General features: G+C 45.6%; 1 protein-coding gene across 3 annotated transcripts in view; it reads left to right on the top strand.

The window, feature by feature from the left end:
- Positions 1–14,287, top strand: part of SUSD6 (sushi domain containing 6) — a 103,628-nt gene that overhangs the window by 43,922 nt on the left and 45,419 nt on the right. For all 3 annotated transcript variants that reach the window (XM_023182773.2, XM_023182774.1, XM_023182777.3), the window contains exon 2: positions 1,709–1,909. In XM_023182773.2, coding sequence (XP_023038541.1) covers positions 1,789–1,909 — 121 coding nt within the window. In that variant the 5' untranslated portion in view covers positions 1,709–1,788. The remainder of the gene's footprint in view (positions 1–1,708; positions 1,910–14,287) is intronic.

Genomic DNA, 14,287 nt, shown 5'->3' with positions numbered 1-14,287 from the left:
GCCCGTCTCGGCCTCCCAAAGTGCTGGGATTACAGGCTTGAGCCACCGCGCCCGGCCTGTTCTACAGTTTTAAAGGCTCAAACTGGAGTCTGGGTGAAAGCTGGGGACAGAAGACTGCTATAGTCATAGTTATTAGAGGGAAATGGGTGAGGATCAGTGGCCAGCTCTGTTCCTGAACCTTTGACAACTCTCAAAGAGTCTTGTTTTGGACAGAGACAACTTACATTGCTGTTTTCAGTTACCCTCTTTAGGAGGGGAGAGTAGGCCTGAGTCACGCTTCAGACACAGATTAAAATCAGATCTCGTACCAGGTGCAGTGGTTCACACCTGTAATCCCAGCACTTTGGGAGGCCGAGATGGTGGATCACTTAAGGTCAGGAGTTTGAGACCAGTCTGGCCAACATGGGGAAACCCCATCTCTACTAAAAATACAAAAATTAGTTGGGTATGGTGGTGGGCACCTGTAATCCCAGCTACTTGGGAGGCTGAGGCAGGAGAATCACTTGAACCTGGGAGGTGAAGGTTACAGTGAGCCAAGATCATGCCATTGCACTCTAGCCTGGGCAACAGAGCAGGACTCTGTCTCAAAAAAAAAAAAAGACAAAATCAGATCTGGGTAGTATTCCTGGCAGAGTCCCGGGGCATCCTTTATTAGGGTTATAGATGGCAGACTCCCTAATCTGTGCATATAAAGCCTTATTAATGGAGAAGGGTGTGTGTGTGTGTGTGTAACTTTAAAAAAGGAGGTATAATATTATATGGAATACCTGTTATAAACTAAAATAACTGGCAAATGAAATTAAATAAGTTAACGGAAATATAATAGGCCCACATCATAATGTATTGTAATGTATATGTATTGTCAACCCAGTTGCCTCCCTAAAGGCTTATAGAAAATAATCTTTAAAGTCTTGACCTCTGATAAACACGCACACACACACACACACACATTCTTTCTCTCTCTCTCTCCCCCCCCCCACCCCCCGCCCACCCCACTGGTTCCTACTTTTCTGAAGTCTTTGTCTGAACTAGAGTGGGTAGGTGGTAGGACTATTTAGCAATTACAGCCCATTCTCCATGCCTCCCCCCACCCCATCTTTTTCAGGGATAGCCAACAGAATGTAGTCACAGGTGTGTTGGGTGAGCCTTGATTAATTAGTCAATTTTTGAGATTCACGGCTGTCGAGTCAGATCCTCCGGCTCATCAGCCTTTGGCAGTTTAGCCAGCAGGCTGGGGCCCTCAGCTCCCACTGCTGCATTCCTTCTCTAGGCGGTGTATCCTCTCTTTACGACACGTGTTCTCTCTCTCTTTTTTTCCTTTTGGTTAGTTGAACTTGTTCTGAATCCAGGTGGCAAAGGCAAAGCCTGACTTGGGTGTAGCAGCTCTGTGTCAATAGCCGCCTCTCTGCTGGAGCCTCCAGGCAGGCGGTGGGGCAGAACTGGGCAATTTCTGAAAGCCCTGCTGTGCCTGACTGACATCCAGGTGAGACAGAGCTCACCTTCTGGCTTCTGCACGCTGCAGGCCTTGTTTCCCCAGGGAGGAGTTGAAAAGCCACTTCTGTGCTTGCCTCTCCTGGCAGCAGGGATTCAGTTGCTAGAATTCTCTCAACTTTGTGTGTGATTATGACTTCCTTACCAAAGTGGCTGCTTTTGACTAACTTATGGTTGAAGTTTTCAGTTTATCTATGTCCTTGTTTGTTTGTTACAGGTGAATCGGCTCCCGGCCAACTTTAGGATTCTTCTGGATTTTAAATTTTTTCTTTTTAAAAAAACTTGGACGGATAAAAGATGTGCCATGGCAGGATAGCACCAAAGAGCACCTCAGTGTTTGCCGTGGCCTCCGTGGGACATGGAGTGTTCCTTCCTCTGGTGATCCTTTGCACCCTGCTTGGAGACGGACTTGCTTCCGGTAAGTCCTGACCTGCCTTCTGTGTGTGGGTGGGAAAATATTTAATACCATTGTTTCTCTCGAAGACTAGGACAGAGGACTCTCCTCCTGGCAGGCAGTTTCAGGGAGAGCAGAGGGTGGAGGGCTTTTGTGCTGTGGTAAATATAGCAGGGAGCCAGTCCTTCTGGGGCCTAATGAGTCAGCTGGAGGAGGGATGTGTGGCAGCCTGCTGGTGGTAACCTTGTCACCCCTCCCCCCCAGCCATAATCATCATCAGGAGGACAAAGGTGTAGGGTTCAGAGCATGATATACGGGTTAAGGGGGCAGACTTTGGAATCAGACTGCCTGTGTTCAGTGCTCATTCTCACTACTTGCTTGCCCTGTGACTCTGAACAAGTTATTTTACTGCTGCAAGCCTCTGTTTCCTCAGCTGCAGAATGGGATAATAATAGTACCTACCTCATTGGGTGGATGTGAAGATTGAGGTAATAAGTATGTAATGGTTGTTAGCTCTCTTGTTCGTTCGTCATTCTGTGCTTTTTCTCAGAATTAGTTGAAGTATTACAATTTAGTGAAAATAAGACGCGGTCACTGACACTACAAATGTTGTGATCTTGGGCAAGTGAATTAACCATCCTGGGGCTCAGTTTTTCCTTCTGTCAGATGAATGGGTCTACCTGGAATAACATTTAAAGTCACTTCCTTGACCCTCAGTAAATGCTTTCATGATTCTAAGGACTTTGCGATTGAAGATGGTGAGCTGGACGGGCCCTAGCAGGGACTAGAAATGCACCATTGAGCCTGTTTGTTTGTTTGTTTTGAGACAGAGTCTCACCCTGTCGCCCAGGCTGGAGTACAGTGGCACGATCTTGGCTCACTGCAACCTCTGCCTCCCGGCTTCCAGTGATTCTCCTGCCCCAGCCTCCTGAGTAGCTGGGACTACAGGCACGTGCCACCACACCCAGCTAATATTTTTAATATTTAGTAAAGATGGGGTTTCACCATGTTGGCCAGGCTGGTCTTGAATTCCTGACCTCAGGTGACCCACCCGTACCCACCTTGGCCTCCCAAAGTGTTGGGATTACAGGCATGAGCCACGTGCTCGGCCCGTTGAACCTTTTTGTGTTTGTTGCCTTCAACAGTGCTCCAGAGACCCTTCTAGGCAGTCTTTGTGTGGTCTTCTACACAAAATGTTCTTTTAGAAAGGCTATATTTGGGTGTGTACAGTAGGCCTCTGGGTGGTGTGCTACAACCTACCTCTGTGTCTGCGAGCTCCAGAATCATCATTGAACTCACCAGTACTGGTGTTCCTACTGGACTTTATTAGAAGCACATACATGGCAGTTTCCTTGGCCAGTGCGTCCTGGAGAGGGATCTCAGAACTAGATCCTGGAAGGGGACTTTGGTGGGGACAGTAGGGGAGTGGTATATTGTGGCTGTAGAGCCTCCACAATTTAGTGCTGCTTCTTTCATTCTCTATCAGCTCCCACCACCCACTTACCCAACGTAAACAGATAATGGCACGGTATCAGCTAATCTTATTTTTTTTTTTTTTTTCCTGAATTGTTGGAAGAAACAATTACAGATTTTTTTGTTCCATTGTAGCCTTCTCCACTACCAACATATAGATTTGCCTTTCCTTCCACCCCATTCTGACACTTAACCCAAATCTTTTCTCCCTAGTTATGAGGAACTCCTGGCACAACCCGGGAGGCCATAATGATTGGGACCCCACAATGTGGCCATCAAGGTTATATGAGGTTTCAAAGGAAGAGAAGACTAGGCTGTACCAATGTGCAACAAAATGAAGCACAGCCTCCTTTCTTAGGGTCACCCCAAAACCAGAGGAAGCCTCTAGAAGTGCTAGTTGCAGAACCGCAGAGTGTGGTGACTCTTTTATTCACCAGTGTGTCTTTAGAGCAGAAGTTGGCATACTGGCCCACAGGCCAAATCCTACCTGCCATCTGCTTTTGTAGAGCCTTGCAGTTAACTGTTTATATTTTTAAATGGTTGGAAAAATCAGAAAGATATTTCATGACTTGTAAAAATGTATATGAAACTTAAATTTCAATGTCTATAAAGTTTTATTGGAACACAGCAGTGCTTATTCATGTATGTATTGTCTATGGCTGCTTTTATGCTACAGTGGCAGAGTTGAGTAGTTGTGACAAAGACCATGTGGTCTGAAAAGCCTAAAATGTTGGGGCTTTAGAATATTTAGATCTTTGTAAAAGAGGTTCTCCCCCAGCCCAGAACAAATGGTGCTCAATAAGTATGCACGTGAATGGAATGACTGTTAGAGCAGGAAGTAAGGAAGGACTAGTCAGAACCACCTTGGGCTTCAGAGAACTGTGCACTTGCTGCCCAGAGTCTCACAGCTAATGGTAGGGCCAAGACCTAACCTGGTGCCTGGCATACCACCGTGACCTGCTTCTTCCAAGGCTCCTCTAAGGAAACTGCCCTGGCATATGGTATTAGTGGCAGAACGTCTGCCTTAAGTGTCTGAAGCCTCTTGAGTGTCATTAAGCTATTCTACTTACTCCTACCCTCCCTTTTGTTGGCTGCATCCCTCCCATTCCCCACTTCATTTTCCAACTACCCACACCTTCCCAACTTCCCACTCCAGGTCCGAAATCAATTATCAGGTTCCATACTGGCTGGATAAAGGGATTATTATTTTCCACTGTGGAAAAATGTGTCTGTTTATAGTGTGGGCTCAGACCAGGATGGGAAAGTTGGCTCTGTTGTTTTCTTTCCCCTCCCCCACCTGCAAAGAATGCTCCCTCCCTGCCACCCCAACCTCCAAGTCTTTTCTACCCCCCATAAAACATGTGTACTGGCAGGGGAAAGGGGTTCACCTTTGCTTAGATCCAGTGTACCAAGTTGCTACCAATGTTTTTCCCTTTCTTTGGAGTGGCTTCTGGGGGAGAAGGTACCCTTTCTAGGCCTGAAACCGAAAGCACACCTGTATGGCCGTGCCTGCCATAAGCAGCGTGCCAAGCAGGCTTGTCCAGAAACCAGGATCTCAAATACTCTGAAGCCGAGGAAATGCAGTTTAGTTCAGGAAAAGCCTCTTTTCCTCTTCTTGTGTTTCTTTTTTCTTTTTCTTTTTATTTATCTCTATTTATTTTAGAGATGAGGTCTTACTCTGTTGCTAGGCTGGAGTGCAGTGGTACAATCATAGCTCACTGCAGCCTTGATCTCCCAGACTCAAGCAGTCCTTCCACCTCAGCCTCCTGAGTAGCTGGGACCATAGGCGTGCACCACCATGCCCAGCTAATAAAAAAAATGTTTTTTTTATGTTGCCTGGGCTGATCTCAAACTCCTGGGCTGAAGTGATCCTCTCCCCTCTACCTTCCAAAGTGCTGGGATTATAGGTGTGAACCACTGTGCCTGGCCTTCTTCTTGCATTTCTTACCTGTTCTTATAGCTGCTCCTGAACACCCACCTCAGAGACGTTTTTAAATGGGTGCTTGTAAAATATACAGCCTTGCTATCCAGTGGGCTGTAGTAGACCCTGGCTATATGCGTGTGTACATGCACATTCACGACTCTGAGAATCCCGCAAGACATAGATAAGTGGGCATCCTCTGGAGACAATTTGTCTGCATCATCTCTGGTTGTAGATAGCACAGTCATCATAATCTATATCATCTCATCAAGTATCACAGTTTTGATCACAATCTAAGGTAGAAAGAATCATGTATGAAGAGGTACTTCAGAGTTCTGGAGTAAAATTAAATCATGTTTAAAGTTCAGTTTCCATACTGGTTTCTCTCATCCACAGCTCAAGATTTGCAGTTATAGCAGAAAAGGTGTTAGAGAGGCATTGGGTCCAGCTTTCACTTGGCCATTCCTTTAAATGGGGGAGAATTACTGAAAAGTTTCCTTTTTAAGAGTGGCAAAAGGAAGCATATCTTATTCTTCACACCTAGTCACACCATGCAGTGGATAGACCAGAATTAAAATCTATGCACATGCTACCCAATTTGCCTTTCTTGGACTAGGTAGAATTAAGATCTCTTCTCTGTAGCAGCCTTTGTCAGGTCTCCCAAGTCTTTCATTTTACCTGTAGTCTTAAGAAACTTGCTGTATGACCTGAGGCAAATCACATGACCTCTTTGTGTCTTTTGCAAAACAGAAACAATAATCCTTAAGAATGTTAAGTTGATGTTGTGTAGACTAATAAAAATGATTGGAAGGCTCTTGGCATATAAAATGAAGTGTGTGATGTAAGTCCCAAATAACAACAACAGAATTGGTATGTGACCTACTGTTGAGTCACGACGTACAGTAGACTTTTTATGCAGATGATATTATTTGCTGTCATTGAAACACAAAACTTAAGGTGCAAAGTACTGTTTGAGTTGGGGATAAGAGATTTTTGGAGCAGTTATCAAATTTGACCAGTGAGGAGGGATTAATTTACTTCAGGAATCCCCACTGCCTTCAGAAAGCTCATATTTGCATAGCTTGATCTCAATCCAACTGGCTTGCTGACTCATAAAAAGTTTTTGTTTGCATTCTCTTTCTTTCCTGAGCTTATTTACTGAACAAAGTCAGTATTTTACTTGTTTCTGATTTTTTTCCCCTTAAAATGTTGCCATGACATGTTAGGCCATGTTAAACATCGCACAATCACCTAAAACAATTTTAGAATAGCAAGGAAAACAGCCATCTGCATTTGTACATGACAGAAAGCCAGGCAGTTAGTTTTCGTTGAAAATGGAAAATGTTGAGAACTAGGTTCTCTGGGAGATGACTTGACTTTGGCCTGTAGCAGAGAGATGTTGGCAGGTGGCCCTGGCTCACCTCATCTCAGAAGGAACCTGGAGTCAGAGATAATGTACACTGAGTTGAGAGGAGAAGACAAATGGGAAACTAATGTGTATAGAACATCAATTATGTGTCAGCCTCTGTTATCATTCCAGGCAGATGTGCAATCATTTAATAAAAGAGAAACTGAGCCAGAGAGAGGTTCTATAACTTGTTCAGGGACTGATGATTTTAAGTGGTGAGGCTGACTGGGATTTGTGCTCAGTATGTCTGACTCTTGCCCATGGTCTTTTCTGGGAGCCCCACTACCTGTGCTGAGTGACAGGCTTCACTGAGACCTGTTTTTTGTATTTCCTGATTGAAGTGCTCAGATCAGCCTCCAGAAAATTATTCTGATGGATGAAGAAAGAGACCATGTTTTCTCCTGATGGATAAAAAGGATACAGGAGTCATCTCTGGGTTACCATGTTTCCCTCTGTGGTTGTTTCTTTTTGACTCCGTTGCCCAGGCTGGAGTGAAGTGGCGCGATCTCGGCTCACTGCAAGCTCCGCCTCCCAGGTTCACATCATCCTCCTGCCTCAGCTTCCCGAGTAGCTGAGACTACAGGCGCCCACCACCACACCCAGCTAATTTTTTTGTGTTTTTCAGTGGAGATGGGGTTTCACCATGTTAGCCAGAATGGTCTCAATCTCCTGACCTCGTGATCTGCCTGCCTCAGCCTCCCAAAGTGCTGGGATTACAGGCGTGAGACACCGCACCCGGCCCTCTGTGGTTGTTTCTGTTCTCATCTACTGTGGCTCTTGGTTGTTTGGTTCCAGTTTAGGCACAAGTTTTGCCAAGGTGGTTCTATTCTTGGAAAGGAACAATAGGGACCATAGCAAACAGTTCCAAAAACATCCGCAAAGCATCTTCCTGTCAGCTGCAAACCCTGTTGATGGAAGTGATGTAATCTCTCCGTGGTGTAATTACCTGTGACTATAAAAAAACTTAGGGATTGTGGTGGGAGGCTGGATGGATCATTATAGTTCTTGTTGATCCCTAGTGTCACAAAAAAGCATTGATAAATTACCCTCTGCACACTAATTGTTGTGCCATGTTTAGAACATTGACAATACATGGTACCACCCTTGCATTGTAATTTTCTAATAAAAGAAACCGAGAGTCCACATAACTGGGTTTCTATCGGGTTAAAGCGCTCATTAAACACAGATTCCATCTGCTGAGCAATGGTACCCCACTACCCTGCTAACTTGCTAGCTTAGAGGTTATTCTTCTTACCTACCTGACTTTCTGCAAAAGAGGGGCACAGGGTGCTAATAAAACAATTAGGCTTAGCACTCGGAGTCTTCAGTGATTCTAGGTAGGCTTCCAGATGAACACCTCTCACCGCTTCTTACCCACTGGAAGAGTCCAGTGCATCACTTGGGAGTGGGAGCCTGCAGAGGGTGTGAGGAGCCCTTCCATTCCAGGTGGCCTGTGCTGGTGTGCCTGGCTGCCTGGACTGAGGTCAGATCAGGAGAGACCTTGGCCTGCCTCCGATTTAGCTTTGGGGCCCAGAGGGACAGAAATGTTTAGAGACAACCTTTCCGTGTGCAATGTGAATGACGAGTGCCCTGGCTGCTGACTTCTTTCCAGCTCTGTTCATTGACCTCATCTTAAGCTAATTTAACACATGAAAATCCGAATTCACTGGAAGATGAAGGTGTGACTTTAACTTTTTTTTTTTCTGAGACAGGGTTTCGCTCGATTGCCCAGGCTGGAGTGCAGTGGCACTGTCACAGCTCACTGCAGCCTCTGCCTCCTGGGTTCAAGTGATCCTCCCACCTCACCGCCTCAGCCTGAGTAGCTGGGACTATAGGCGTGCATCACCACACCTGGCTAATTTTTTTAAAAGTATTTTTTGTAGAGATGGGTTTTGCTGGGTTTGCCCAGGCTGGTCTTGAACTCCTGGGCTCAAGCGATCCACCCGCTTTGGCCTCCCAAAGTGCTGAGATTACAGGCATTAGCCACTGCACCCGACTGACTATAACTTTTAGAACAGGATTGTCGCTAGGATTTCTTCACATAGCTGTCTCTTATGAGGTGGAGGGGAATTCAATTCATGTACACGCCTCAAAATAATAAATACCACCTGCAGCTCTCATGGAGCCACTGAGGTCATGAGTATAGCTCAGTATTATATCTAGCTACCATTATGCTTCAACTCTTCACCTTGTTTTTTGGAATGACTGCATAGTCTGATGAAAAGCATGTACTCTGGAGTCAGGTTGTCTGGGTTGAATACTGCCTGTATTCTTTGCTACTTTTGTTGCCTTGTATAATTTTTGTGACCTCACTGTCTGTGTTTCACCAGAAAGGGGATGATAATGTCTACTTTATAAGATTGTAGTGGGGATCAAATAAGATAGTATATGTAAGGCATTTGGAACATTGCTGGGTACACAAATAAATATTCCCATATTGGAAGATCAGATCCTAGCACCAATTGATATCATTCCACACTTCTGGTTTTATGACGCCACAGCTGCTTGGGTGGCAGACTCAGGGTTGGAACGTGCTCCCGGTTTCTTCCGTATCTCTTGGATTCTGTTTGATTCAATTCAGTGCTTACTGAGTAGAGTTAGATCCTTGATAATTCATGAGGTTTTCTGAGTCCCTAAATTCTCAAGTAACACATGTTGGTTTTCCATACATGAAGACGAGTAGCAAAGAGTGGTAAATGCCCTTCTGAGATGTTGGTGCTGGAGTGAGATCAGCTAAGTGATCTCACTGTGAACTGTTTGTTCTCTTCAGGGAGGCTGCCTTGTTGGTATTTCAGAGCTGATGTTCCTCAGGGATACTATTTGTTAGGAACATTTGGAGTCACTTTTGAAACCTTACATATTAAATATGAGAATGCCAAGGTTCTGTTCTTTTAAAGACATTTTTTTATTTAATCAGCACAGTGATGTGATTGAAAGTTTGCATTTTACATGATTCCAAAACACAACTGGGAGAATATAACATTATAATTAAAAAATAAGAAATATCTTTCCCATTTGGTAGTCCTTTTGCCTCCTCTTGCTTTTCTTAGCTATATCGGTATTTCTTTTAGGAGCCCCTTTCTACCTAGATTTATTGGCATCCCCGGTGATGGAGATTTTTTTCTTGTTTAACTTCTTTGACTTATTAGCTTTGCCAGTAACCAAATCTCTTAAAGGAGAATTGTTTAGTCATCCAAAATTCTGGGAAGTAGTGCAGGGAAGGTAAACAGATTCTCTTCAAGATTTCTTGGCCAAGTTTTTTTTTTTTTTTCATTCTTTTTAAATCACAAAAGTATTTTTGGTATTTCTGTGGGGAGGGGGCACAAAATGTGTTTCAGGAAGTTATGACCAAGTAAAAACAGGTCTATAAAATAATTCTGCTTCATCCTTTGTTATTCTGAGTAACAAGTGACACTCTATGAAATACAAAGGGCTTGATCAATTCTTCCCATGTAGTAGACACATGTCTCCTTGGGAGAGGGTGGGACCTTTGTGTTTATTGTCACTGGCTTGGGTTCTGATGGTTCAGCCTTGTTGACACTGGCTATGGTAAGAGGCACCAGAGAATGTCATTGGGATTGTTGCACACTAGACTGTGACTGAGTGGATGTGAGGATCAGCCTGTCAGTGTTTCCTGAGCACCGGTCTAGGCACAGAGGTTTGGTGGCAGATGGGAGAAAAGTCTTGGATTTCTCTTCTTCCCAGTTAATCTGATTATGATCCAGAGGCTGGATTGCAAAGGACCCAGTGGAGTCTTGAGCCAGTGCAGCCCCACTAAGGCTCCTTGATAACTATGCATGGTTGCTTATGATTTCTTTCTTTTCTTTCCTGTCCTGTCCTGTCCTGTCCTTTCTTGACGGAGTCTTGCTATATCACCCAGGCTGGAGTGCAGTGGTGCGATCTCAGCTTACTGCAAGCTCTGCCTCCTGGGTTCACACCATTCTCCTGCCTCAGCCTCTGGAGTAGCCGGGACTACAGGCGGGACTACAGGTGCTTGCCTCCATGCCTGGCTAATTTTTTTTTTTGTATTTTTAGTAGAGATGGGGTTTCACCGTGTTAGCGTGGATGGTCTGGATCTCCTGACCTCTTGATCTGCCTGCCTCAGCCTCCGAAAGTGCTGGGATTACAGGCATGAGCCACTGCGCCCAGCGGTTGCTCACAGTTTATGATTAGCGGCCCATGAAGTTAGCTGGAGTCCTTCAGGAGGCTGTGTGGCTATCTGCTTTATACCTCTCACACACCTCTCTGAGCTTTGATATCTATACTCACTGCTTTCAGTTTTATTTCTTTGTTTTTGCTCTTTGTTCTTGATTCTTGTTCTTTGTTCTTGATTCTGGATGTGTTTGCATATAAGCTCATTGAACACAGAGACAAAATCTTTTGTATATTGCTCCTTTGCTACAACCAGGCCAGTGATCATCCCAGTAGATCCAACACACACGTCGTGGGAAAGGTACTCCATAGGTGGGTTTACCCCGTAGGACGATCCAGAATCATGGCTTGTCCTCCATGTGAGGAAAGCAGGAGCAAGTCCAGGGATCTGTGAGCAGTAGCAGTGTGTCGGGGCTCCCCACTGAGTGATGATTCCTCACAGTCCCCAGCCATCTGGAGGAGGAAGTGGAGAAGCATGTGAAAGTGTCTTCATGCCTCAGGGATGCAGGTGATGGGGCTCTTCTGTGGAGAAGAGAGGGCCCAAGCAACTGCCTAGAAGAGTACATTGCAGAGTATGCTAACTTATAGCTTGGGTGAGGATTTTGAACCCAGTGTGGATCCTGTTAGGTGATGAAGAGTTATATAGTTTGAAAATATGTCCCGAGCTGGGTGCAGTGGCTCACGCCTGTAATCCCAGCAGCACTATGGGAGGCCGAGGCGGGTGTATCATTTGAGGTCAGGAGTTTGAGACCAGCCCAGCCAATGTGGTGAAACCCCGTCTCCACTAAAAACACAAAAATCATCCGGGTGTGGTGATGCACACCTGTAATCCCAACTACTTGGGAGGCTGAGGCAAGAGAATCGCTTGAACCTGGGAGGTGGAGGTTGCGGTGAGCCAAGATCGTGCCACTGCACTCCAGCCTGGGTAACAAGAGCAAAAATTCGTCTCAAAAAAAAGGAAAAGAGGCCAGACGCGGTGGCTCAAGCCTGTAATCCCAGCACTTTGGGAGGCAGAGACGGGCAGATCACAAGGTCAGGAGATCGAGACCATCCTGGCTAACACGGTAAAACCCCGTCTCTACTAAAAAATACAAAAAACTAGCTGGGCGAGGTGGCGGGCGCCTGTAGTCCCAGCTACTCAGGAGGCTGAGGCAGGAGAATGGCGTAAACCCGGGAGGCGGAGCTTGCAGTGAGCTGAGATCCGGCCACAGCACTCCAGCCTGGGCAACAGAGCGAGACTCTGTCTCAAAAAAAAAAAAAAAAAAAGGAAAAGAAAGAAAGTATACCCTTGCCAAATCTCATGTCAAATTGTAATTGCCAGTGTTAGAGGTGGGGCTTGGTGGGAGGTATTTGGATCATGGGAGCAGATTCCTCATGAATGGCTTGGGCCATCCCCTTGATGGTGAGCTCTCACTCTGAGTTCACATGAGATCTGGTGGTTTAAAAATATGTGGCACCCCCTCCCTACCCCACTTTCTCCCTTTCGTTCTCATTCTCACCATGTGATGTGCCTGTTCCCCCTTTGCCTTCCACCACGATTGAAAGCTTCTTGAGGCCTCCCCAGAAGCACATGCCACTATGCTTCCTGTACAGCTTGCAGAACCGTGAGCCAGTTAAAAAAGATATATCTTTTTTAATAAATTACCCAGTCTCAAGTATTTTTCTTTTCTTTTTTGAGACAGAGTCTCGCTTTGTCGCCAGGCTGGAGTACAGTGGTGCGATCTTGGCTCACTGCAACCTCCACCTCCGGGTTTAAATGATTCTCCTGCCTCAACCCCCCAAGTAGCTGGGATTATAGGCGTGTGCTACCATGCCTGGCTAATTTTTGTATTTTTAATAGAGACGGAGTTTCACCATGTTACCCAGGATGGTCTCAATCTCTTGACCTTGTGATCCAACTGCCTTGGCCTCCCAAAGTGCTGGGATTACAGACCACAGCTAGCACTCCCGGCCTCAAGTATTTCTTTATAGCAGAGTAAGAATTGCCTAGTTGAAGGAGGGAGGAAAGGCAGGCTTTCATTACCAGTGGGAAGTGAAGATAAGGAGGAATGTATATGAAAATCTTGCTGGCTCTAAACATATCCTGACATTAGAGAGGGGCTCGGGAAGTGCCACTTGGGTGAGTTTTACTTCACTTTCTTACCTACTGCCTTTGCAGCCACAGCTTCCTTTACCTGTACGTCTGCTTCGAAAGATCAAGGCTAAGGGACAGCTCCTTCTCCTCGAAACATTAGCACCTTCAAGCTTATTCTCACCCTGTTCTTCCTGTGGCTAGAATTCTACCTCCTGTCGTTTCCTCCCATACTTCTCTTTATCCTTCAAGGTCCTACTCAGCTTCTTCTGTGGAACATCACCCATCTCTCTTACCACTAGAATTAATAGGGTCTGGAGGAAGGAGAGTGGGCTTTGAGTGTATTTATTGAATGGAATTAACAAGAGCTCCTCGTATTAGTTCTTTCTTTGGGAGGATGTCAGACAGGTTTTCCTAGGAGCAGGATTCCAACTCTTAGAATCTTGACTGACTTTGATTTGATGGGATTGGCCAGCTTGTTATGACCTCTGGGAATTGCAGCTTTGGAGAACTTGAACCCTTTGTTCTGTACATTATGGTACATGAACGCTATAGACTTGCTCTAAACCCTAACGACCCTGGGTTTGTAGGGTTGCTGTGGGGTCGATTGGGTTTCATATTTTCATGACCGTTAACTCCTTTAGCAAGTATGTGTTGACATAAGGTGGGCAGGAGCTGTGTAATGCCACAGAGGGCTTTCTGGGGACGAGGTACTAGGCTGGATCTTGACAGAAGTTAATCATATGTAGTAAGCCTGTGAGAGGAGGGCAGCAGCAGCCAGGAACTGTGCTCTGCACTGGAGGAATGCAGAGCTTGTGGTTTAGCACTCTGATTTATTCCACCAGTACTCGTTGAGCTCCTGCTGAATGCCAAGACTGTGCCAGCTACTGGAAATAGAACAATTCCATGTGATACATGCTATAATCAGGGAAGTCACTGCACTGCACAGGAATATTCATTAGGGGGTCTCCTGACTCAGTTTGAGTTGGTCATGGAAGGCTTTTCTGAGGGAGAGAAGTCTGCACTGAGATCTAAGGCAAGTAGGAGTTAACGGGTAGGGGAAAACAAGGTGGCATAGTCAGGTGAAGAAGGCAGTCTCTTGGGCCAGACACGCTGGTTTGAATCCTAGTTCTGCCAGTAGTGTGTCATTTTAACCAAGTTTCTTGAACTCTACGGCCCTCAGTTCTTCATATCTGTAAAATTGGGATGATAACATACATACCATATAGGGTTGTGGTGAAGATGAAATGTTGCTGTTATCATCATCATGGTTGTTAAAATGTGGCACTTGCCAGTGGCAGGTACAGCCTGCTGTTGCGGGGAGTCTGGAGGGAGGAGAGGAAGAGAGTATAGTGTCTGCTTTGTTCATCTCAGCAC

Source organism: Piliocolobus tephrosceles, chromosome 6 (assembly GCF_002776525.5).
Source record: "Piliocolobus tephrosceles isolate RC106 chromosome 6, ASM277652v3, whole genome shotgun sequence".
Classification (NCBI taxonomy): domain Eukaryota; kingdom Metazoa; phylum Chordata; class Mammalia; order Primates; family Cercopithecidae; genus Piliocolobus; species Piliocolobus tephrosceles.
This window is presented reverse-complemented; position numbering and strand designations above follow the sequence as displayed.